We start from the raw sequence: 25,471 nt of genomic DNA, 5'->3' as shown, positions 1-25,471 counted from the left end.
TTTCTACTATACTTAGACTAAAACCTAACCCCTTCACCATGCTTACAGATCCTATGCCTTCCTGTCAGATATTGTTTCCTGCCACTCTCACCAGTATCTAAAGGCATTAATCTTTTCATTCCTTGAGCACATCATTCTTTTCTAACTTACGGACTTTGCACATGTGTTTTTCTGTGCCTGGAATGTTCTTTCCCCATTATTCACATTGCCTCATCTTCTCTTTCTTTAGATCTCATCTTAAATGACACTTTCAGAGGTGCCCCTTGACCACTTGATCTAAAGTAGCTGTCTGTTCTTGTTCTTTGTTTTAGTCCTTATCACAACTTATAGTTATTTTATTTATGTGTATCCTTCTTTCCCTTCTGTCTACCCCATGAAAGTATAGTCTTCATAAAGACAGAAACTGAGTCTGTCTTTTTCACTATAGGATACCCAGTGTTTAGCACTGTGCCTGGCACATAACAGAAGCTCAATAAATGCTTATTGGATAAATTAATAAATACTTGTTTGCACATATACATATGCAGATATATACAACTGTGAGCACAGATACACATGTACACAGATATATACATATTCATGTGTAACATGTGTAAACACACATGCACATGTGTACACACCTCTACAAGTACACATGCACAATAGATAGAGAAAGGAATATAACAGATACACAGGGAATTTAGGAGGAAAAATGCCACAATATTAACAGTGATCATCTCTGTATGGGAGATTTGTTGTATTTGTTTTGTTCTACATATAAGTTTTTATAGCTTTTCTGCAATTGTTTTTTACATTGTTTTCTACATTATTTTATAATAAAAAAGAAAGTTGTTAAAATTCAACATAGTTGTCAAACCACAGCCCGTCATCTTTTATAATAAATTAAGGCTATTTAATTAGAAAAATTTTCAAAAGATGGAAGTAAAAATAGTAGAATGGGAAGTCACTGAATGCAAGGAACATGAGTTCCTAGAACAGTGTCTGGGATATGATGAGTACATTCATAAACCTTATGAAAGTATGAGAGGAAGGAAGGGAGGAGAACAAGGTAAAATGAAAGGTGACAGAGAAATCAAGGAAGGGAAGGAAGGAGAGGAGGAAAAGAAAGATAAAGAAAAAATCATAGCTATAGAGAGAAATGGGGGAGGAAGGAGTGTGGGGGAGGGAAAAGAAGAGTGAGAGAGAGAATATTAGTGAGAGAGCAAGAGTAATATAAGCCAGTGTGTCTACTTCTGTGACATTCATTACTAAGCACTGACTATCCTTCATATTCTTGGAGACTCCAATTTTATAATCAAAGTTCTCCACATTTACCTGAGATTTGGTAAATATTTTTAGACCATTCATCAACAGATAGAACTTACTGGCTCCACAATATTGAACTTCTTAGACTCCTGAACTTCCTGGATTTGATAAACATAATCAAGGGACGACTCAAAGAAATTGTGTCTCTCCTTGTCCACCTGGAGGTCTGCCTGTAGAAGAAGGGTAACAAATGTCACATAACAGCATAGTCATTCATGTAAGTCAGTTCTTACGGATTCAACAGAATGTTAGGGCTGGAGGAGAATTGTGCCACCAAGCAGTGATCTTATCCCTTTATTTTACAGATAGGGAACATAAAGCCAAGATAGAAAAAGTGACTGATGCAAGATTTCCAGTTTCTGGCCTAACAAGTAAGAAGCTTGGAAGTTATTGTGACCATCCTCATATAAGGAAAAGCTAAGCTGAGAATCAACAACTCTTCTTAGAGCCAACAGAGCATTGAAGTCAGAGGAAAAACCACTGCCTCAAAAATTGGATAGAGAGTTGAATATGGAGAATCCAAGCTTGCCAGAGCAGAAGCCCAGAAGCAGAAGCCTGTTGCTGTAACCAGTATCAAACCTTATTTAAGAATATCTCTCTGAAGAAATCCAAAGACAATAGGGAAGACAAAAAACAAAGATACCAGAGGAAATTTTGGCCTCTGACAAGAACAGCTATAGCAAACTAAGCACAGCCTAAATCCTAGTCAGATAAGCATAAAACCTCATAATAATGGCCTTTTTACCTCAGTTCCTTTTACCCAGGGCATCATGTTCAGCTTTCAACAAAATATTACAAGGCATGCAAAAAGGAAAAACAAACCAACAAACACAGTCTGAAGAATCAGCATCAGAATCAGACTCAAAGAAGGCAGAGATGGTGGATGGTGAAATCATAGAACCAGGGATTACAGCTAAAGGCTGTTATGGAAAAGAGGACAATACACAAGAACAGATGGATAATATAAGCAGACATGAAAATTTGAAGAAATAATCAAAGGGAAATGATAGCAATCAAAAACACTAGCAAAAATAAAGAATGCCTTTAATGGGCTCACCAACAGACTGGGCAAGGCTAAGGAAAGAATCAGTGAACTGAATATATGCCAATAGAAATTTCAAAAACTGAAATGCAGACAAAATGGAATAAAGAAGATAGAGTAGATTATTCAAGAAATGTTGGACAATTATAAAAGGTGTAAGATATGCATACTAGGAATGCCAGAAGGAAATGAAGGAGAGAAACAGAAGAAATATTTAAAGTAATGATAACTGAAAACCTTCTAAAGTTAAACATAGTTACAAACAACAGATTGAGGAAGCTCAGAGAATAATAGCAGGATAAATACCAAAAAATCTACATGCAGGCATGTCATATTGAAAGTACAGAAAGTAAAAGGCACAGAGTAAATCTTGAAAGAAGCAAGAGAAAAAAACACCTTACTCAAAGAGGAGTAAGGATAAGACTTCTCTTTTTTCAAAAAAATGCAAAAAGAGGAGAGTAGAGTAAAATGTTTAAGGCATTGAAATTTTTAAAAATCACAAACTTAGAATTCTGTATCCAGTGACATTATCTTCCAAAAGTGAAGGAAAATTAAACAATTTCACAAAAAACACAAAAACTGAAGGATTTGGTTGCCAGTAGACTCTGAGTCCAAGAAGTGTTACAGTTCTTAAGAAAGAAAATGATATAGGTCAGAAATGTGTACCAACATAAAGAAGAGCACTAGAGAAGCAATGAATGAAGGTAAAATAAAATCTTATATTTTTCTTATTCTTAACTGATCTTACAAATAAGAGTTTGTCCAAAATAATAATTGCAACAATGTATTTGGTGATTAGAGATTATGAAAAAGTGAAATGAATGACAGCAATATTATCAGGGACTCAAGGGAGAAATTGGAAATACTCTGTTATAAAGTTCCTGTACTACCAATGAAGTAGAATAATGTTATTTGAAAGTAGACATGGCTTAACTGTAAATGCATATTGAAAACACTAGGATAACCTCGAAGAAAGTTTTTTCTTTTAAAAAAGTACAACTGATATGCTAAGAAAGGACAAAAAATGGAATCATATTACAATTTCCAATTGAAAAAAAGAGAATGCAGAACAAGAATGGAAGACAAAAAAAGGAACAAAGAACAGAGGCAATGAATAGAAAACAGTAACAAATATGGTAGATATCTATCCAACTATATCAATAATCACTTTAAATACACCAATTAAAAAGCTGAGACTGTGAGGACACATAAAAAATAAGAGTTAATTATATGTTATGTATAAGACATCACTTTAAATATAAAAGACAAAGATAGATTAAAAGTAAAGTTATGAAGAGACTTGAATCAAGATGGCACAGTAGGAGTATGTTCATCCCACCATAAACACATCAAAAATATATCTATAATTCTCACTGAAAACTAACTGGAGACTAACATAAAAACTCCTGTACAACTAAGGCTATAAGAAAGACACACACAGAACTTGGTAGATAGGGAAAAGAAGCAATCAGGTCAGGACTCATGCCCCTGGGAGGGGACTCAGAGGAAAAGGGAGGTTACACTGGTGGGGATTCTCTTTGGGGAGTGAGTGGTTCAAGCCACATATTGGGCCCCACAGCCCTGGGGCTCAACAAAGGGAAGACGAGCCCCCTTAGCTGGTCAGAGGACCAGTGGGACTATCAGAAAGGCTGCAGAAAGCCTGGATTCTGCTCCTGAGGAGCACATGAATGCTTGCTTGCTCCTAAAGCAAGGCAGAAAGGGCCGACTGAAACTGTGTGTCTCACTGACTAGTTTCCTGTGACTACCTAGGTGCACACACCAGCCTGAACCAAGAGAAGACTCCAGCATCATTTGCCTGAAGTAACAGCTCCACACTGGACCGAAGGCTGCCACTACCATATAATCCAGCAATTCTATTGCAGGGTATATACCTAACGAAAACAAAAACACTAATTCAAAAAGATACATCTGGGGGACCTTGAAGATGGCGGAAGAGTAAGACGCGGAGATCACCTTCCTCCCCACAGATACAGCAGAAATACATCTACACGTGGAACAACACCTACAGAACACCTACTGAAGGCTGGCAGAAGACCTCAGACCTCCCAAAAGGCAAGAAACTCCCCACGTGCCTGGGTAGGGCAACAGAAAAAAAGAAAAAACAGAGACAAAAGAATAGGGACGGCACCTGCACCAGTGGGAGGGAGCTGTGAAGGAGGAAAAGTTTCCACACACTAGGAAGCCCCTTCGCGGGCGGAGACTGCGGGAGGCGGAGGGGGGAGCTTCGAAGCCGTGGAGGAGTGCACAGCAACGGGTGCGGAGGGCAAAGCGGGGAGATTCCCGCACAGAGGATCGGTGCCGACCGGCACTCACCAGCCCGAGAGGCTTGTCTGCTCACCCGCCGGGGCGGGCGGGGCTGCGAGCTGAGGACGGAGCGCAGGGAGAGGACTGGGGTTGACGTCTTGAACATAGCGTGAAGGGGTTAGTGCACCACAGCTGGCCGGGAGGGAGTCCGGGGAAAAGTCTGCACCTGCCGAAGAGGCAAGAGACTTTTTCTTCCCTCTTTGTTTCCTAGTGCGTGAGGAGAGGGGTTTAAGAACGCTGTTTAAAGGAACTCCAGAGACGGGCGCGAGCCGCGACTAAAAGCGCGAACCCCAGAGACGGGCGGGAGCCGCAGCTGAAAGCGCGGACCCCAGAGGCGGGCGGGAGACGTTAAGGCTGCTGCTGCTGCCACCAAGGGGCCTGTGTGCGAGCACAGGTCACTCTCCACACCCCTCTTCCGCGGAGCCTGTGCAGCCCACCACTGCCAGGTTCCCAGGATCCAGGGACAACTTCCCCGGGAGAACGCACGGCGGGCCTCAGGCTGGTGCAAAGTCACGCCGGACTTTGCCGCCGCAGGCCCGCCCCGCACTCCGTGCCCCTCCCTCCCCGCCGGCCTGAGTGCCCCGAATCAGCGGCTCCTTTAACCCCGTCCTGTCTGAGCAAAAAACAGACGCCCTCCAGCGACCTACACGCAGAGGCAGGGCCAAATCCAAAGCTGAGCCCCTGTGAGCTGTGAGAACAAAGAAGAGACAGGGAAATCTCTCCCAGCAGCCTCAGAAGCAGCGGATTAAAGCTCCACAATCAACTTGATATACCCTGCATCTGTGGAATACCTGAATAGACAACCAATCATCCCAAATTAAGGAGGTGGACTTTAGGAGCAAGATCTATGATTTTTTTCCCTATTCCTCTTTTTGTGAGTGTGTATGTGTATGCTTCTGTGTGAGATCTTGTCTGTATAGTCTTGCTTCCACCATTTGTCCTAGGGTACTATCCGTCCATGGTTTTTCCTTAAAATTTTTTTCTTAATAATCAATTTTAACTTTAATAACGTTATTATACTTTACCTTCGTTCTTTCTTTCTTTCCTTCCTTCCTTCCCTCCTTTAGACAACGAATCATCCCAAATTGAGGAGGTGGTCTCTGACAGCAAGATTTATGATTTTCCCCCTTCACCTCTTTTAGTGAGGGTGTATGTGTATGCTTCTGTGTAAGATTTTGTCTGTATAGCTTTGCTTCCAACATTTGTCCTAAGGTTCTATCCGTCCCCTTTTTTTTTATAATAAGAATTTTTTAATTCAATAAATTTATTATACTTTTATTTTTACTGTATCTTCTTTCTGTCTTTTTCCTTCTTTCCCTCCTTCCTTCCTTCCTCCCTCCTTTCTATCCTTCCTGCCTTCTTTCCTTCTTTGCTTCTTTCTTTCTTTCTTCCTTCCTTCCTTCCTTCCCTCCTTTACTTCTTTCTTTCCTCATACTTCTACTAATTTCCTCTACTTTTTCGCCCTTTTATTCTGAGCCGTGTGGATGAAAGGCCCTTGGTGCTCCAGCCAGGAGTCAGGGCTCTGCCTCTGAGGCAGGAGAGCCAACTTCAGGACACTGGTCCACAAGAGACCTCCCAGCTCCACATAATATCAAATGGCGAAAATCTCCCAGAGACCTCCATCTTAACACCAGCACCCAGCTTAACTCAACGACCAGCAACCCACAGTGCTGGACAACCTATGCCAAGCAACTAGCAAAACAGGAACACAACCCCACCCATTAGCAGAGAGGCTGCCTAAAAACATAATAAGGCCACAGACACCCCAAAACACATCACCAGACGTGAACCTGCCCACTAAAGAGACAAGATCCAGCCTCATCCACCACAACACAGGCACAAGTCCCCTCCACCAGGAAGCCTACACAACCCTCTGAACCAACCTTAGCCACTGGAGACAGACATCAAAAACAGCGGGAACTACGAACCTGCAGTCTGCAAAAAGGAGACCCCAAACACAGTAAGATAAGCAAAATGAGAAGACAGAAAAACACACAGCAGATAAAGGAGCAAGATAAAAATGCACCAGACCTAACAAATGAAGAGGAAATAGCCAGTCTACCTGAAAAAGAATTCAGAATAATGATAGTAAGGATGATCCGAAATCTTGGAAATAGAATGGACAAAATGCAAGAAACAGTTAACAAGGACCTAGAAGAAATAAAGATGAAACAAGCAACGATGAACAACACAATAAATGAAATTAAAAGTACTCTAGATGGGATCAATAGCAGAATAACTGAGGCAGAAGAACGGATAAGTGACCTGGAAGATAAAATAGTGGAAATAACTACTGCAGAGCAGAATAAAGAAAAAAGAATGAAAAGAACTGAGGACAGTCTCAGAGACCTCTGGGACAACATTAAACGCACCAACATTCGAATTATAGGGGTTCCAGAAGAAGAAGAGAAAAAGAAAGGGACTGAGAAAATATTTGAAGAGATTATAGTTGAAAACTTCCCTAATATGGGAAAGGAAATAGTTAATCAAGTCCAGGAAGCACAGAGAGTCCCATACAGGATAAATCCAAGGAGAAATACGCCAAGACACATATTAATCAAACTGTCAAAAATTAAATACAAAGAAAGCATATTAAAAGCAGCAAGGGAAAAACAACAAATAACACATAAGGGAATCCCCATAAGGTTAACAGCTGATTTCTCAGCAGAAACCCTACAAGCCAGAAGGGAGTGGCAGGACATACAGAAAGTGATGAAGGAGAAGAACCTGCAGCCAAGACTACTCTACCCAGCAAGGATCTCATTCAGATTTGATGGAGAAATTAAAACCTTTACGGACAAGCAAAAGCTGAGAGAGTTCAGCACCAACAAACCAGCTTTACAACAAATGCTAAAGGATCTTCTCTAGGCAAGAAACACAAGAGAAGGAAAAGACCTATAATAACGAACCCAAAACAATTTAGAAAATGGGAATAGGAACATACATATCGATAATTACCTTAAATGTAAATGGACTAAATGCTCCCACCAAAAGACACAGATTAGCTGAATGGATACAAAAACAAGACCCTTATATATGCTGTCTACAAGAGACCCACTTCAGACCTAGAGACACATACAGACTGAAAGTAAGGGGATGGAAAAAGATATTCCATGCAAATGGAAACCAAAAGAAAGCTGGAGTAGCAATTCTCATATCAGACAAAATAGACTTTAAAATAAGGACTATTAAAAGAGACAACGAAGGACACTACATAATGATCAAGGAATCGATCCAAGAAGAAGATATAACAATTATAAATATTTATGCACCCAACATAGGAGCACCTCAGTACATTAGGCAAATACTAACAGCCATAAAAGGGGAAATCGACAGTAACACATTCATAGTAGGGGACCTAAACACCCCACTTTCACCCATGGACAGAGCATCCAAAATGAACATAAATAAGGAAACACAAGCTTTAAATGATACATAAAACAAGATGGACTTAATTGATATTTATAGGACACTCCATCCAAAAACAACAGAATACATATTTTTCTCAAGTGCTCATGGAACATTCACCAGGATAGATCATATCTTGGGTCCCAAACCAAGCCTTGGCAAATTTAAGAAAATTGAAATTGTATCAAGTATCTTTTCTGACCACAACGCCATGAGACTGGATATCAATTACAGGAAAAGATCTGTAAAAAATACAAACACATGGAGGCTAAACAATACACTACTTAACAATGAAGTGATCACTGAAGAAATCAAAGAGGAAATCAAAAAATACATAGAAACAAATGACAATGGAGACACAACGACCCAAAACCTGTGGGATGCAGCAAAAGCAGTTCTAAGGGGGACGTTTACAGCAATACAAGCCCACCTTAAGAAGCAGGAAACATCTCGAATAAACAACCTAACCTTGCACCTCAAGCAATTAGAGAAAAAAGAACAAAAAAAACCCAAAGCTAGTAGAAGGAAAGAAATCATAAAGACGAGATCAGAAATAAATGAAAAAGAAATGAAGGAAACAATAGCAAAGATCAATAAAACTAAAAGCTGGTTCTTTGAGAAGATAAACAAAATAGATAAGCCACTAGCCAGACGTATCGAGAAAAAAAGGGAGAAGACTCAAATCAATACAATTAGAAATGAAAAAGGAGAGGTAACAACTGACACTGCAGAAATAAAGAGATCATGAGAGATTACTACAAGCAACTCTATGCCAATAAAATGGACAATCTGGAAGAAATGGACAAATTCTTAGAAATGCACAACCTGCCAAGACTGAATCAGGAAGAAATAGAAAATATGAACAGACCAATCACAAGCACTGAAATTGAAACTGTGATTAAAAATCTTCCAACAAAGAAAAGCCCAGGACCAGATGGCTTCACAGGCGAATTCTATCAAACATTTAGAGAAGAGCTAACACCTATCCTTCTCAAACTCTGCCAAAATATAGCAGAGGGAGGAACACTCCCAAACTCCTTCTACGAGGCCACCATCACCTTGATACCAAAACCAGACAAGAATGTCACAAACAAAGAAAACTACAGGCCAATATCCCTGATGAACATAGATGCAAAAATCCTCAACAAAATACTAGCAAACAGAATCCAACAGCACATTAAAAGGATCATGCACCATGATCAAGTGGGGTTTATTCCAGGAATGCAAGGATTCCTCAATATACACAAATATATCAATGTGATAAACCATATTAACAAATTGAAGGAGAAAAACCATATGATCATCTCAATAGATGCAGAGAAAGCTTTTGACAAAATTCAACACCAATTTATGATAAAAACCCTGCAGAAAGTAGGCATAGAGGGAACTTTCCTCAACATATTAAAGGCCATATATGACAAGCCCACAGCAAACATCATCCTCAATGGTGAAAAACTGAAAGCATTTCCACTAAGATCAGGAACAAGACAAGGTTGGCCACTCTCACCACTCTTATTCAACATAGTTTTGGAAGTTTTAGCCACAGCAATCAGAAGAAAAGGAAATAAAAGGAATCCAAATCGGAAAAGAAGAAGTAAAGCTGTCACTGTTTGCAGATGACATGATCCTATACATAGAGAATCCTAAAGATGCTACCAGAAAACTACTAGAGCTAATCAATGAATTTGGTAAAGTGGCAGGATACAAAATTAATGCACAGAAATCTCTGGCATTCCTATACACTAATGATGAAAAATCTGAAAGTGAAATCAAGAAAACACTCCCATTTACCATTGCAACAAAAAGAATAAAATATCTAGGAATAAACCTACCTAAGGAGACAAAAGACCTGTATGCAGAAAATTATAAGACACTGATGAAAGAAATTAAAGATGATACAAATAGATGGAGAGATATACCATGTTCTTGGATTGGAAGAATCAACATTGTGAAAATGACTCTACTACCCAAAGCAATCTACAGATTCAAAAATTCAAAAAGAGTCATGTACCAAAATGTTCATCGCAGCTCTATTTACAATAGCCCGGAGATGGAAACAACCTAAGTGCCCATCATCGGATGAATGGATAAAGAAGATGTGGCACATATATACAATGGAATATTACTCAGCCATAAAAAGAAACGAAATTGAGCTATTTGTAATGAGGTGGATAGACCTAGAGTCTGTCATACAGAGTGAAGTAAGTCAGAAAGAAAAAGACAAATACCGTATGCTAACACATATATATGGAATTTAAGAAAAAAAAATGTCATGAAGAACCTAGGGGTAAGGCAGGAATAAAGACGCAGACCTCCTAGAGAATGGACTTGAGGTTATGGGGAGGGCGAAGGGTGAGCTGCGACAGGGCGAGAGAGAGTCATGGGCATATACACACTAAAAAACGTAGTAAGGTAGATAGCTAGTGGGAAGCGGCCGCATGGCACAGGGATATTGGCTCGGTGCTTTGTGACAGCCTGGAGGGGTGGGATAGGGAGGGTAGGAGGGAGGGAGATGCAAGAGGGAAGACATATGGGAACATATGTTTATGTATGACTGATTCACTTTGTTATAAAGCAGAAACTATGAAAAAAAAAAAGCAGAAACTAACACACCATTGTAAAGCAATTATACCCCAATAAAGATGTTAAAAAAAAAAAAGAAGAAAAAGAAAGATACATCTACCACAACATTGATAACAACATTATTTACAACTATCAAGATATGGAAGCAAACTGAGTGTCCATCAACAGAAGTAGAAAGAATAAATAAGATGTGATACACACACACACACACACACACACACACACACACACACACACAAAATGGAATATTACTCAGCCATAAAAAAGGATGAAATTCTGCCATGTGCCACAACATGGATGGACCTAGACAGTTTTATGCTTAGTGAAATAAGTCAGAGAAAGACAAATACTCTATGTTATCACTTATATGTGGAATCTAAAAAATAAAATAAACAGATGTATATAACAATACAGAAACAAACTCACTAATATAGAGAACCAACTAGTGGTTACCAGTGGGGAGCAGGAAAGGGGGAGGGGCAATATAGGGGTATGGAATTAAGAGACACAAACTGCTATGTATAAAATAAATAAGCAACAAGGATATACTGTACATCACAGGGAAATATAGCCATTATTTTGTAATGACTTTAAATGGAGTAGAACTTTAAACATTCTGAATCATTATGTTGTACACCAGAAACTAATATAATATTGTAAATCAACCATACTTCAATTAAAAAATAATTTTAAAAATTTAAACATTTTTCAGAGTAAAGGTATGAAGAAATATTCCATGCCAACAAAAATCAAAAGAAAGCTGGAGTAGCTATATTAATTTCCAAAAAAGGAGACTTCAGAGAATTGAAAGCTATCAGGAAAAAAAAGGGGCATAACATAATAATAAATAGGTCAATTCTGAAGGAATATATATCAACCCTTATTATGTATAACAGAACATCAAAACACGTGAGGCAAGATCTGATAGAAATGCAAGGAGAAATAGATGAGTCTACTATTAAGAGTTGGAGACTTCACCATTCCTTTACCAATAGTTGACAGATCGAAGAAGCAGAAAACCAGTACAGGTATACCTCATTTTATTGTGCTTCATTTTATTGTGCTTTGCAAATATTGTGTTTTTTTACAAATTGAAGGTTTATGGCAACACTGCATTGACTGATGATAGTTAGCAATTTTTAGCAATAAAATATTTTTAAATTAATGTATGTACATTTTAAAAAATATAATGCTATTGCTCACTCAACAGTCTACAGGATAATGTAAAGATAACTTTTACATGCATTGGGAAACAAAAAAATCATGTGACTCATTATATTGCAATATTCACTTTATTGCAGTGGTCTGTAGCCAAACCCACAATATTTCTGAGGTATGCTAATGAAGACATAATTGAACTGAACACCCCATCAGCAAGTAGATGTAATCAACATCTATAGAACACTTCATCCAACAACAGCTTATTTTCAAGCTAACACAAAAGAATCACCAAGATCAATCACATTCTGGGACATACATCTGAACAAATTTAAAAGAACAGGAATCATACAAAGTATGCTCTCAGATCACAGTTAAATTACACAGAAATCAAAAACCAGAAATAGCTGGAACACACCAAAATACTTGGAGATTAATCAGCACATTTCTAAATGACACATGGGTCAAGGAGGAGTCCTTAAGAAAAATTAAAAAGTATTTTCAAATGAAAATGAAAATACAATTTAATATTTGTGGGATTCAGTGAAAGCAGCACATAGGAACTGAATCAATAATTAATAGCCTTCCAAAAAACAAAGCACTAGGCCCAGCTGGGTTCACTGGTGAATTCTACCTGACATTTTAAGGAAGAAATGATACTAAGTTCTACACTCTCTTCCAGAAAATAGAAGCAGAGGGAATATTTCCTAACTCATTCTCTAAGGCCAACATGACCCTGTTATCAAAACCAGACAGAGATATTACAATACAGAAGAAGTACAACCAATCTCTCTCATGAACATCGAGGCAAATATTCTCAACAAAATATTAGCAAATCAAATGCAACAAGGTGTAAAATAATTATAGACCAGGACCACGTGGGATTTATTCCAGGAATGCAAGGCTGGTTCAACATTCAAAAATCAGTTGATGTAATTAATCACATCAAGAGGTTAAAGAAGAAAAATAATATGATCGAAGAGACGTAGAAAAAGCGTCTGACAAAATCCAACACACATTCATTCATGATAAAAACTCTCAGCAAACTAGGAATATATGGGAATTTCCTCAACTTGATAAAGAACATCTGTAATAATCCTGCAGCTAACATCATACCTAATGGTGAGACACTAGATGCTTTGCCTCTAAGATTAGGAATAACTATGAAAATCATATTGGAATTCCAAGCTATTGCAATAAGACAAGAAAATGAAATAAAAGGTATATACATTGGGAAAGAAGAACTAACACTGTCCTTTTTTGCACATGACACAATTATGTATGTAGACAGCCCTAAAGAATATACAAAAATCTCTTGGAACTATTAATGAACTATAGCACAATTTCAGGATACAAGGTTAATATACAATAGTCAATTGTTTTCTTATATGCTAACGCTGAACATTCAGAATTTGAAATTTAAAACACAGTATCATTTACATTAGAAGAAAAAAATGAAGTATTTAGGTATAAATAAAAAAATATGTACAAGATACATTGATGAATACTACAAAACTCTAATGAAATAAGTCAAAGATCTAAATAAATGGAGAGATAGTCCACGTATAAATATAGGAAGACAATATTATCAACATGTCTGTTCTTCACAACTTGATCTATAGATTCAATGTAGTCCAATTCAAAATCCCTGCAGGCTATTTTCTAGATATCAACAAAGTGATTCTAAAATTTATATGGGGAGGCAAAAATATCCAGAATAGCCAACACAATACTGAGGGAGAAAAACAAATCAAAATATTGACACTATCTGACTTCAAATTACTGGTAAGTTATAGTAATCAGAACAGTATGGTATTGGTGAAAGAAAAAAACAAATAGATCAATGGAATGGAATTGAGAGCCTAAAATAAATCCACATAAACATATTCAACTGATCTTTGACAAAGGATCTAGGAAAATTCAATAGAGAAATGATAGTCTTTTCAAAAAATGGTGCTGGAACAACTGTATATCCCCATGCCAAAAAAAAAAAAAAAAAGAATCTAGAGACAGACCTTACACCTTGCATAATAATTAACTCAAAATGGATTATAGAAGTAAATGTAAAACACAAAACTATAAAACTCCTAGAAAATAACATAAGAGATATTTTAGGTGACCTTGGATTTGGTGATGACGATTTAGATATAACACCAAAAGCATGATCTATGAAAGAGAATACTGATAAGTTTAATTTCATTAAAATTACAAACTTCTGCTCTGTGAAAAATTCTGTTGAGTGAAAAGATAAGCCACAGACTGGAAAAAAATCTTTGTAAAACATATCTGATAAAGGACAGGTATCTAAAATATACAAATAGCTTTTAAGGTACAATAATATGAAAACAAACCCAATTGAAAACGGGCAAAAGATCTGAACAGACACCTCACCAAAGAAGATCTACAGATGGCATATAAAAAGATATTCTGCAACACACGGCATTAAGAAAATGCAAATTATAAAAGTAATGAGGTATCACTACACACCTACTAGAATGGCTAAAATCCAAAACATAGACAACATCAAAGGCTGGCTATAGTGTGGAGTGAGAAGAACTCTCATTCACTGATGGCAGAAATAAAAAAATAGTACAGCCACCTTGGAAGATAATTTGGCAGTTTCTTAAAAAGCAAAATATACTTTTACCATGCAGTTCAGTAATTGTGGTCTTTGATATTTAACTGAATTATTTGAAAAGTTATATACACAAAACCTGCACACAAATGTTTATAGCAGCTTTAATAGTAGTTGACAAAATTTGGAGGATTCCAAGATGTCCTTTGATAGGTGAATAGGTAAACAAATTGTAATACATCCACACAATGAAATATTAGTCAGTGCTAAAAAGAAATGGGCTATCAAGCTGTGAAAAGACACAGAAGAACCTTAAATGCACATTTCTAAGTGAAAGGAGCCAACCTGAAAAGGCTACATGCTATATAATTCCAACTATATGACATTCTGGAATAAGCAATAATATGGAAACCATAAAGAGATCACTGGCTACCAGGGGTCAGCCGGGGTATGGAACGAGGAAGTGATGAACAGGTGGTGCCTAGGGATCTTTAGGGCAGTGAAACTATGTTGTATGATAGTGTAATGATGGATTCATGTCATTATACACTTATCAAAATCTATAGAATGTGCAATGCATTGGCTCATCAACTGTATCAAATGTATCTCGCAAATGTTAATAATAGGGGTAACTGTATGCAGGGGATTAAGAATATATGAGAACTCTCTGTACTTATCATTCAATTTTTCTTTAAATCTAAAACTGCTCTAAAAATAGTCTCAATATTAAAAAAGAAGTGAGTGATCCAAGGTCCCCCAGCTTTGTTTTGATTAGACAAACACAAAGGCTGCATTCTTGCTCATTAGAAAAGCCACCAGGGACATCTAGATACAGCACCAAACTGCTAGGACACGCTAGAAGCTTTCATTGCAAAAGGCTCTAAAAGAATAAAGTTTGGACTGTGTCTGGGCTTCTAAAACCCACAGGTTCAGTAATTCTCTAGGAGGACTCAAAGGACTCCACATATAGTCATACACATGGTTAAGATTTATTTCTGTGAAAGGATACAAAGCAAAATCAGCAAAGAGAAAAGATGCATGGGATGAAGTCCAGCGAAAGCTAGGTTCAAGCTTCCAAGAGTTCTCTCTTAGTGCAGTCACACAGGAAATACTTAATTCCTCCAGCAACAAGTTATGACAACACATGAAATGCTGTGTACCAGAGAAGCTCATTAGATACTAAGTGCCCTAGGTATTAAATTGATTGCTGTACACAGGCTCCCTCTGCTGAGCATGTACCAAACTTCTCGACTCCCAGAAGAAAATAAGGTGTTTAGTATAAACCACATTGTTTGTACAGGCAGTCTACGCACAAGGAGTCACTCTTACCACTTAGGGAAACTTTTATATCAGTGTAGGGTACTGTTTACCAACCAAGTTCCCAGAGACCAGCCAAGATGGGAACATATGTATATGTATAACTGATTCACTTTGTTATAAAGCAGAAACTAACACACCATTGTAAAGCAATTATACTCCAATAAAGATGTTAAAAAAAAAGAGCTAATCTTGTAAGCAGACTTTTCTAAGCATAGAAGTCTTGGGCCAGTTATGTTAACTCTTTTCTGCATAGGAACCCTGGCACAGAATAGAAGGAAAAGGAAGAAAGCAAAATTGTGCAAGAGGAAAATGGCAGATGACCCCAGACTAGTACTTCATTCCAGTTTATGGAAGAGAAGCAGTCCTTCAACCTTTCAACACTAACTCCATCTACCACTGAGTCTCTTGACTCATCACCTTCAAGTACCTCACATTCTGTGATGGATACTCACTAAATCAGGTGTCATGAGATGAGTTTCAGCTTTGCCACAGTCTGTGTGACCATGGACAAGATGCTTTCTAAGCTCGTGTCTATGACTTCATTCAGTTGGGTATCTCTTTTTATACTTGAACATTCAATATCTCTATCTCTTACTGGATCTTTTATCCAAAACATAGATCCATTCTACCAGTAAATAAGTCTTAATCAGTTAATTCCTGTTTTTCCCTTCCCCAGTGCCACTTTTTCTGACTCAGAACTTCTCCCCTAGATCATTGCAATAGTTTCCTAAACTGGTTTTCTTGCTTCCCGTCTCTCCCGGATTTAATTCATCCTACAACTTCAACCAGTTTAAGATTCCTAAAATAGAATTGTACTCATATTGCTTGCACAACCAAAGGCCTTCAATAATTCTTCCACGGTCAACAGAATTAAAGCAAACTCCTGAGCCTACTACACCACAGTATCTCTACAACTTTCCTGATCCTTTCCTGTCTTTCACTATCCTCCAATAGTAATGCAAATTCTGGTCAAACCTTTAGCCAAACATTGTTTTCCATCCTTGGGGCCACTGCCCTCCACTATCCTCCAATAGTAATGCAAATTCTGGTCAAACCTTTAGCCAAACATTGTTTTCCATCCTTGGGGCCACTGCCCTCCACTTGAAAGGTCCATTTCTATATTTCTATCTGTCAAACACTTTACATATAATCACATTACCACCTCAAATTTAGAAGGGCAACATTCTTCCACAAAGGCAATTCTCCACGTCCAAATGTAAGTTTTTTATTCTCCAAATACCTTCATATCCCTACAAGGACACCACATACACATTACATTATGTAAAAAAAATTCTACTTATATAAGAGTCATGTGTGTTCTCATTTTAGCATCCTAACTGTAAGCTACAGAAGAGCAGGAAGTACGTCTTACTGTCTTTGTAGTCCTGTTGCAACCAGCATAGTGCCTGGCATGTGGTAGGCACTCACTGAGTAGTGGCTTCTTTGAATTGAAGTCAGTGGATGTGCCATATAAGCTGTAGTCCCAGTGTAGGACCAAAAAGAAAAAAAAACAAACCCTACCATTGGAACACCTCATGGGAAAAAAGTAGATCTACTCCTGATCTATCAAATACAGCGCTAGTTTAACTCTATCCTAATATGTAATCTAGAATCAGAAACTTAGAACTGAAAAGGACTCTAGAGATCTTTGAGTACCACTCTTCCTTTGATAGATAGAGAAACTGAGGACAAAAAAGAAATATCCAAACTGTGAGTTTGTGGAGAAGGTGGCTTGAGAACTCAGGGCTCCTGAGTCATTGTCCATGGTTTTATCTGCAAGCACAACTATTATACATGGTTCTCTGCTGAGGCAGGGTATGAGGAAAGCCTTGCAATAGGAAGCTGCCATGTATCAAGGCACAGCTGGCAATAGAAGGCAGGGCAGGCTGTTTGAGCATACCTCTTGTAACTGAGATTCTTTCTTTTTGGAAGACAAATGTAAGTGCCGATCCAGCAAGGAATAAAACCTCTCTCCATCCTTTTCAAATTTCTTTTTCCGCTCCTAGAGGAGGGAGAGAAGGCACAGATTAACATGTCTACAATTTTAGTTCAGTCTGCTCAGAAATGAGAATGCATAACACAGTGTCAGGTTTCATGTGGTCAATCTCTCTAGTTCCCAGTAAGGAAAAAAAAAAAGGCAAGAGAGAATTAATTTCTGCATTGGTCTCAGTAATTTCGGCTTCCTCAAACATAACCTTGAAAAATTCCAACTACACAAAGGGTAGTTCCTATTGGTATAGCTAAAGGCTCTGGGAGCTGCTGCTCAGAGAATGGCACTTAAAACACACCTGTGTGCAGGTTACCTTCTCTTCTCAATATTTTTCACATGCATTAACTACATTAATTTTTTAAAGGACAAAGAAGGAACACAATAGTGAACAGTGAATATACCTTTTAAATGTTAATCTACAGTGCATTTAGACAGCCAAATACTAAGTAAAATATCTCCAAGGCAATTGGAACCTAAGACTGCCTCTGTGAATGAGGAGTTCTTTGATATTGTTCAAGCATTTGAGTATTGCATATTAAAAGATGATGTTAAAGATGAGGAAAAAATCCCAGAAGGTTTAACTGAAAATAAAGAGTTGAAAAGCCTTATGAAGGATGGAGTACTCAGTCGTCACTCTCTTCAAGTATGAAATTTAATTAAGCTCTCTGCCTCTCAGCACAATAAGAAATCACACAGTCTCCAAAGGAGCACTAAGAATACTAGTTTGTCACAGATTAAGGCTGACATTCGGCAATCCTCTCAGCACCACGTTGAGAAATTCACGTAAAAGGCTTGTGTTGTCACATATGAAATCTAAACTCACTGAGCCCCTACAGTGTGCCAGGTATTCGAAGAAGCAGCACGGGGAACACATAGACAGAAAGAAAAAAATACCTCACCCATGGTTTATTTCTACAGGCAATCTGCTGCTGGGCAAGAAGCCAACACAGAACTGAGGGACCTCTGATCTGTAAGGAATGTGCTTTTCACCAGAGGGAAAAAAGTAAAAGAGGAAGCTAACATTAACTGAGGCATACATCAGGCCAGGCAGGACATTAGGTACTTACTATTTTTTTTGAATTTTTGAATCTTATATATTTAATTTTTCTACAGCAGGTTCTTATTAGTTATCCATTTTATACATATTACTGTATATATGTCAATCCCAATCTCCCAATTCACCACACCAACACCCTCCCGTCACTTTCTCCACTTGGTGTCCATAAGTTTGTTCTCTACATCTGTGCCTCTATTTATGCCCCCTGCAAACCGGCTCATCTGTACAATTTTTCTAGGTTCCACAAATATGGGTTAATACACGATATTTGTTTTTCTCTCTCTTACTTAACACTGTATGACAGTCTCTAGATCCATCCACGTCTCTACAAATGACACAATATTGTTCCTTTTTATGGCTGAGTAATATTCCATTGTATATATGTACCACATCTTCTATATCCATCTTCTATAGTCTGTCGATGGGCATTTAGGTTGCACTCATGACCTGGCTATTGCAAATGGTGCTGCAATGAACATTGGGTGCATGTGTCTCTTTGAATTATGGTTTTCTCTGGGTATATGACCAGTAGTGGGATTGCTGGGTCATAAGGTAATTCTATTTTTAGCTTTTTTAAGGAACCTCCACACTGTTCTCCATAGTGGCTGTATCAATTTACATTCCCACCAACAGTGCAAGAGGGTACCCTTTTCTCCACACCCTCTCCAGCATTTGTTGTTTGTAGATATTCTGATGATTCCCATTCTAACTGGTGTGAGGTGATATCTCATTGTAGTTTTGATCTGCATTTCTCTAATAATTAGTGATGTTGAGCAGCTTTTCATGTGCTACTTGGCAATCTGTATGTCTTCTTTGGAGAAATGTCTATTTAGGTCTGCTGCCCATTTTTGGATTTGTTTTTTGTTTTTTTTAATATTGAGCTCCATGAGCTGTTTATGTATTTTGGAGATTAATCCTTTGTCCATTAATTTGGTGGCAAATATTTTCTCCCAATCTGAGGGTTGTCTTTTCATCTTGTTTATGGTTTCCTTTGCTCTGAAAAAGCTCTGAAGTTTCATTAGGTCCCATTTCTTTATTTATATTTTTATTTCCATTACTCTACGAGGTGGATCAAAAAAGATCTTGCTGTTATTTATGTCAAAGAGTGTTCTTCCTATGTTTTCCTCTAAGAGTTTTATAGTGTCCGGTCTTACATTTAGGTCTCTAAGCCATTTTGAGTTTATTTTTGTGTATGGTGTTAGGGAGTGTTCTAACTTAATTTTTTTTTTTTTTTTTTTTTGTGGTACACAGGCGTCTCACTGTTGTGGCCTTTCCCGTTGTGGAGCTCAGGCTCCAGACACGCAGGTTCAGCGGCCATGGCTCACGGGCCCAGCTGCTCCGTGGCATGCGGGATCTTCCCGGACCGGGGCAGGAACCCACGTCCCCTGCATCGGCAGGCAGACTCTCAACCACTGCGCCACCAGGGAAGCCCCTACCTTAATTCTTTTCCATGTAGCTGTCCATTTTCCCAGCACTGCTTAGTGAAGACACTGTCTTTTCTCCATTGTATATCCTTGCCTCCTTTGTCATAGATTAGTCGACCATAGGTGCGTGGGTTTATGGGTTTATCTCTGGGCTTTCTATCCTGTTCCATTGATCTATATTTCTGTGTTTGTGCCAGCACCATATTGTCTTGATTACTGTAGCTCTGTAGTATAGTCTGAAGTCACAGAGTATGATTCCTCCAGCTCCGTTTTTTCCCCTCAAGACTGATATGGCTATTTGGGGTCGTTTGTGTGTCTCCATACAAATTTTAATATTTTTGATCTAGTTCTCTAAAAAATGCCATTGGTAATTTGATAGGGATTGAATTGAATCTGTAGATAGCTTTGGGTAGTATAGTCATTTTCAAAATATTGCTTCTTCCAATCCAAGAACATGGAATATCTCTCCATCTGATTGTATCATCTTTAATTTCTTTCATCAGTGTCTTATAGTTTTCTGCATACAGGTCTTTTGTCTCCCTAGGTAGTTTTACTCCTAGATATTTTACTCTTTTTGTTGCAATGGTAAATGGGGGTGTTTCCTTAATTTCTCTTTCAGGTTTTTCATCATTAGTGTATAGGAATGCAAGAGATTCCTGTGCATTAATTTTGTATCCTGCAACATTACAAAATTCATTGATTAGCTCTAGTAGTTTTCTGGTGGCATCTTTAGGAATCTCTATGTATACTATCATGTCATCTGCGAACAGTATCAGTTTTACTTCTTCTTTTACAATTTGAATACCTTTATTTCTTTTTCTCCTCTAATTGCCATGGCTAGGACTTCCAAAACTATGTGAATGATAGTGGTGAGAGTGGACATCCTTGTATTCTTCCTCATCTTAGAGGAAACGCTTTCAGTTTCTCACCACTGAGAATGATGTTTGCTGTGGGTTTTCCGTATATGGTCTTTATTATGTTGAGGTAGGTTCCCTCTATGCAAACTTTCTGGAGACTTTTTATCATAAATAGGTGTTGAATTTTGTCAAAAGCTTTTTCTGCATCTATTGAGATGATCATATGGTTTTTATTCTTCAGTTTGTTAATATGGTGTATCACACTGATTGATTTGCATATATTGAAGAATCCCTGAATCCCTGGGATAAATCCGACTTGATAATGGTGTATGATCCTTTAAATATGTTGTTGGATTCTGATTGCTAGTATATTGTTGAGGATTTTTGGATCCATATTCATCAGTGATATTGGTCTGTAATTTTATTTTTTTGTAGTATCCTTGTCTGGTTTTGGTATCAGGGTGATGGTGGCCTCATAGAATGAGTTTGGGAGTGACCCTTCCTGTGCAATTTTTTCAAAGAATTTGAGAAGGATGGGTGTTATCTCTTCCCTAATGTTTCACAGAAATCACCTGTGAAGCTGTCTGGTCCTGGACTTCTGTTTGTTGGAAGATTTGTTTTTCCTGCGGTACGCGGGCCTCTCACTGTTGTGGTCTCTCCTGTTGCAGAGCACAGGCTCCGGACGTGCAGGCTCAGTGGCCATGGCTCACGGGCCCAGCCGCTCCGCGGCATGTGGGATCTTCCCGGACCGGGGCACGAACCCGTGTCCCCTGCATCGGCAGGCGGACTCTCAACCACTGCACCACCAGGGAAGACTTGTTGGAATATTTTTAATCACTGTTTCAATTTCATTACTTGTGATTGGTCTGTTCAAATTTTCTATTTTTTCCTGGTTCTGTCATGGAAGGTTATACCTTTCTAAGAATTGGCCCACCATTTCTTCCAGGTTGTCCATTTTATTGGCATAGAGTTGCTTTTAGTAGTCTCTTAGGATGGTTTGTATTTCTGTGGTGTCTGTTGTAATTTCTGTTTTTTCATTTCTAATTTTATTGATTTGAGTCCTCTCCCTCTTTTTCTTGATGAGTCTGGCTAACGCTTTACCAATTTTGTTTATCTTCTCAAAGTACCAGCTACTAGTTCTATTGATCTTTGCTATTGTTCTCTTTGTCTCTATTTCATTTATTTCTCCTCTGATCTTCATGGTTTCTTTCCTTCTACTATCTTTGGGTTCTGTTTTTTCTTCTTTGTCTAGTTACTTTAGGTGTAAGGTTATACTGTTTACTTGAGATGCTTCTTGTTTCATGAGGTAGGCTTGTACTGCTATAAACTTCCCTCTTAGAACTGCTTTTGCTGCATCCCATATGTTTTGGATCATCGTGTTTTTGTTGTAATTTGTTTCTAGGTATTTTTTGGTTTCCTCTTTGATTTCTCAGTCATCTCTTGGTAATTTATTAACGTGTTGTTTAGCCTCCATATATTTGTGTTTTTTACATTATTTTCATTGTAACTGATTTCTAATCTCATAGCGTTGTGATCAGAAAAGATGCTTGATATGATTTCAATTTTCTTAAATTTACCGAGGCTTGATTTGTGACCCAAGATATGATCTATCCTGGAGAATGTTCCGTGTGCACTTGAGAAGAATGTGTAATCTGCTGTTTCTGGATGGAATGTCCTATAAATATCAATTAAATCTATGTGATCTATTGTGTCATTTAAAGCTTATGATTCCTTATTAATTTTCTGTTTGGATGATCTGTCCATTGGTGTAAGTGAGGTGTTAAAGTCCCCCACTATTACTGTGTTACTGTCGATTTCCTCTTTTATAGATGTTAGCAGTTGCCTTATGTATTGAGGTGCTCCTATGTTGGGTGCATATATGTTTATAATTGTTATATCTACTTCATGGATTCATCTGTTGATCGTTATGTAGTGTCCTTCCTTGCCTCTCATAACATTCTTTATTTTAAAGACTATTTTATCTGATATGAGTATTTCTACTTCAGCTTTCTTTTGGTTTCCATTTGCATGGAATATCTTTTTCCATCCTCCCACTTTCAGTCTGTATGTGTCCCTAGGTCTGAAGTGGGTCTCTTGTAGACAGCATATATATGGGTCTTGCTGTGTATCCATTCAGCAAGCCTGTGTCTTTTGATTGGAGCATTTAATACATTCACGTTAAAGGCAATTATTGACATGTATGCTCCTATTACCATTTTCTTAATTGTTATGTGTTTGTTTTTGTAGGTCATTTATTTCTCTTGTGTTTCCCACTTAGAAGTTCCTTTAGCATTTGCTGTAGAGCTGGTTTGGTGGTGCTGAATTCTCTTAGCTTTTACTTGTCTGTAAAGCTGTTGATTTCTCCATCGAATCTGAATGAGATCCTTGCGGGGTAGATTAATCTTGGTTGTAGTTTCTTCCCTTTCATCACTTTAAATAGATCATGCCACTCCCTTCTGGCTTGTAGAGTTTCTGCTGATAAATGAGCTGTTAACATTATGCGAGATCCACTGTATATTATTTGTCATTTTTCCCTTGTTACTTTCAGTAATTTTTCTTTGCCTTTAATTTTTGTCACCTTGATTACTATGTGTCTCAGTGTGTTTCCTCTTCGGTTTATCCTGCCTGGGACTCTCTGTGCTTCCTGGACTTCATTGACTATTTCTGATCCCATGTTAGGGAAGTTATTGACTATAATCTCTTCAAATATATTCTCGGGTCCTTTCTCTCTCTATTCTCCTTCTGGTACCCCTATTATGTGAATGTTGTTGCATTTAATCTTGTCCCAGAGGTATCTTAGGCTTTCTTCATTTCTTTTCATCCTTTTTTCTTTATTCTTTTCTGCAGCAGTGAATTCCACCATTCTGTCTTCCAGATCAGTTATCCGTTTCTCTGCCTCAGTTATTCTGCTACTGATTCCTTCTAGTGTATTTTTCATTTCAGTTATTGTATTGTTCATCTCTGTTTCTTTGTTCTTTTATTCTTCTAGGTCTTTGTTAAACATCTCTTGCATCTTCCCGATCTTTGCCTCCATTCTTTATCCGAGGTCCTGGATCATCTTCACTATCATTATTATAAATTCTTCTTCTGGAAAGTTTCCTATCTCCACTTCAGTTAGTTGTTTTTCTGGGGTTTTATCTTGTTCCTTCTTCTGGTACATAGCCCTCTGCCTTTTCCTCCTGTCTATCTTTCTGTGAATGTGTTTTTTGTTCCAGTGCAGATTGTATTTCTTCTTGCTTCTGCTGTCTGCTCTGTGGTGTATGAGGCTTCTGCTGTCTGCTCTGTGGTGTATGAGGCTTCTGCTGTCTGCTCTGTGGTGTATGAGGCTATCTAAGAGGCTTGTGCAAGTTTCCTGATTGGATAGACTGGTGGTGGGTAGAGTTGGGTGTTGCTCTGGTGGGCAGAGCTCAGTAACACTTTAATCCACTTGTCTGCTGATGGGTGGTGCTGGGTTCCCTCCCAGTTGATTGTTTGGACTCAGGCGACCCAACAAGGTAATATACCCAGCTCTTTGGTGGGGCTAGTGGCGGAGTCTGGGTGGGCTCACACCAAGGAGTACTTCCCGAAACTCTGTTGCCAATGTCCTTGTCCTCATGGTGAGACACAGCAACTCCTCACCTCTGCAGGAAACCCTCCAACACCAACAGGTAGGTCTGGTTCAGTCTCCAATGGGGTCACTGCTCCTCACCCTGGGTCCCAATGCACACACTACTTTGTGTGTGCCCTCCAAGAGTGGAGTCTCTGTTTCCCCCATTCCTGTTGAAGCCCTGCAATCAAATCCTGCTAGCCTTCGAAGTTTGATCCTCTAGGAATTCCCCCTCCCGTTGCCGGACCCCCAGGTTGGGAAGCCTGATGTGGGGCTCAGAACCTTCACTCCAGTGGGTGCACTTCTGTGGTATAAGTGTTCTGCATTTTGTGAGTCACCCAGCCAGGCATTATGGGATTTGATATTATTGTGGTTGCACCCCTCCTACTGTCTTATTGTGGCTTCTCCTTTTCTTTGGATGTGGAGTATATTTTTTGGTGAGTTCCAGTGTCTTCCTATAAATGACTGTTCAGCAGTTAGCTGTGATTCTGGTGCTTTCTCAACAGGGAGTGAGCGCACACCCTTCTACTCCGCCATCTTGAACCAATCTCCCGTGTTCGGTACTTAAAATCTATATCTCATTTAGTATTCACAACCCTGAAAAGTACATACTGTAAAGGAAATTAAGGTTCTAAAATGGTGAACTAACTTGCTGTAGGTCATATAGCATACAAGTCTGATTTATTCTACATAGTCAAATAGGGCCCAGATGATCATGCAAGGAATTACACTCAGGAGGCTTATGAATAATCAGGGAACCTTGTCTATAGTCTTAGCCCTAACTAAGATACCAAAACAATTGAGATACAAAATTTCACACAAAAGATAGTAGGGGAAATGG

The 25,471-nt window shown here is 38.4% G+C and overlaps 1 protein-coding gene across 1 annotated transcript in view; it reads right to left on the bottom strand.

The window, feature by feature from the left end:
- OPHN1 (oligophrenin 1) overlaps positions 1–25,471 on the bottom strand; it is a 599,190-nt gene that overhangs the window by 257,884 nt on the left and 315,835 nt on the right. Inside the window, exons 6-7 of the mRNA XM_060002992.1 lie at positions 17,617–17,718; positions 1,365–1,475 (exon numbers count right to left, since the gene is read on the bottom strand). Of these exons, the coding sequence (XP_059858975.1) occupies positions 1,365–1,475; positions 17,617–17,718 (213 nt within the window). The remainder of the gene's footprint in view (positions 1–1,364; positions 1,476–17,616; positions 17,719–25,471) is intronic.

The sequence above is a fragment of the Delphinus delphis genome, chromosome X, assembly GCF_949987515.2.
Source record: "Delphinus delphis chromosome X, mDelDel1.2, whole genome shotgun sequence".
Classification (NCBI taxonomy): Eukaryota; Metazoa; Chordata; class Mammalia; order Artiodactyla; family Delphinidae; genus Delphinus; species Delphinus delphis.
Note: the sequence above shows the minus strand (reverse complement) of the source record. Positions and strands in the feature narration are given on the sequence as shown.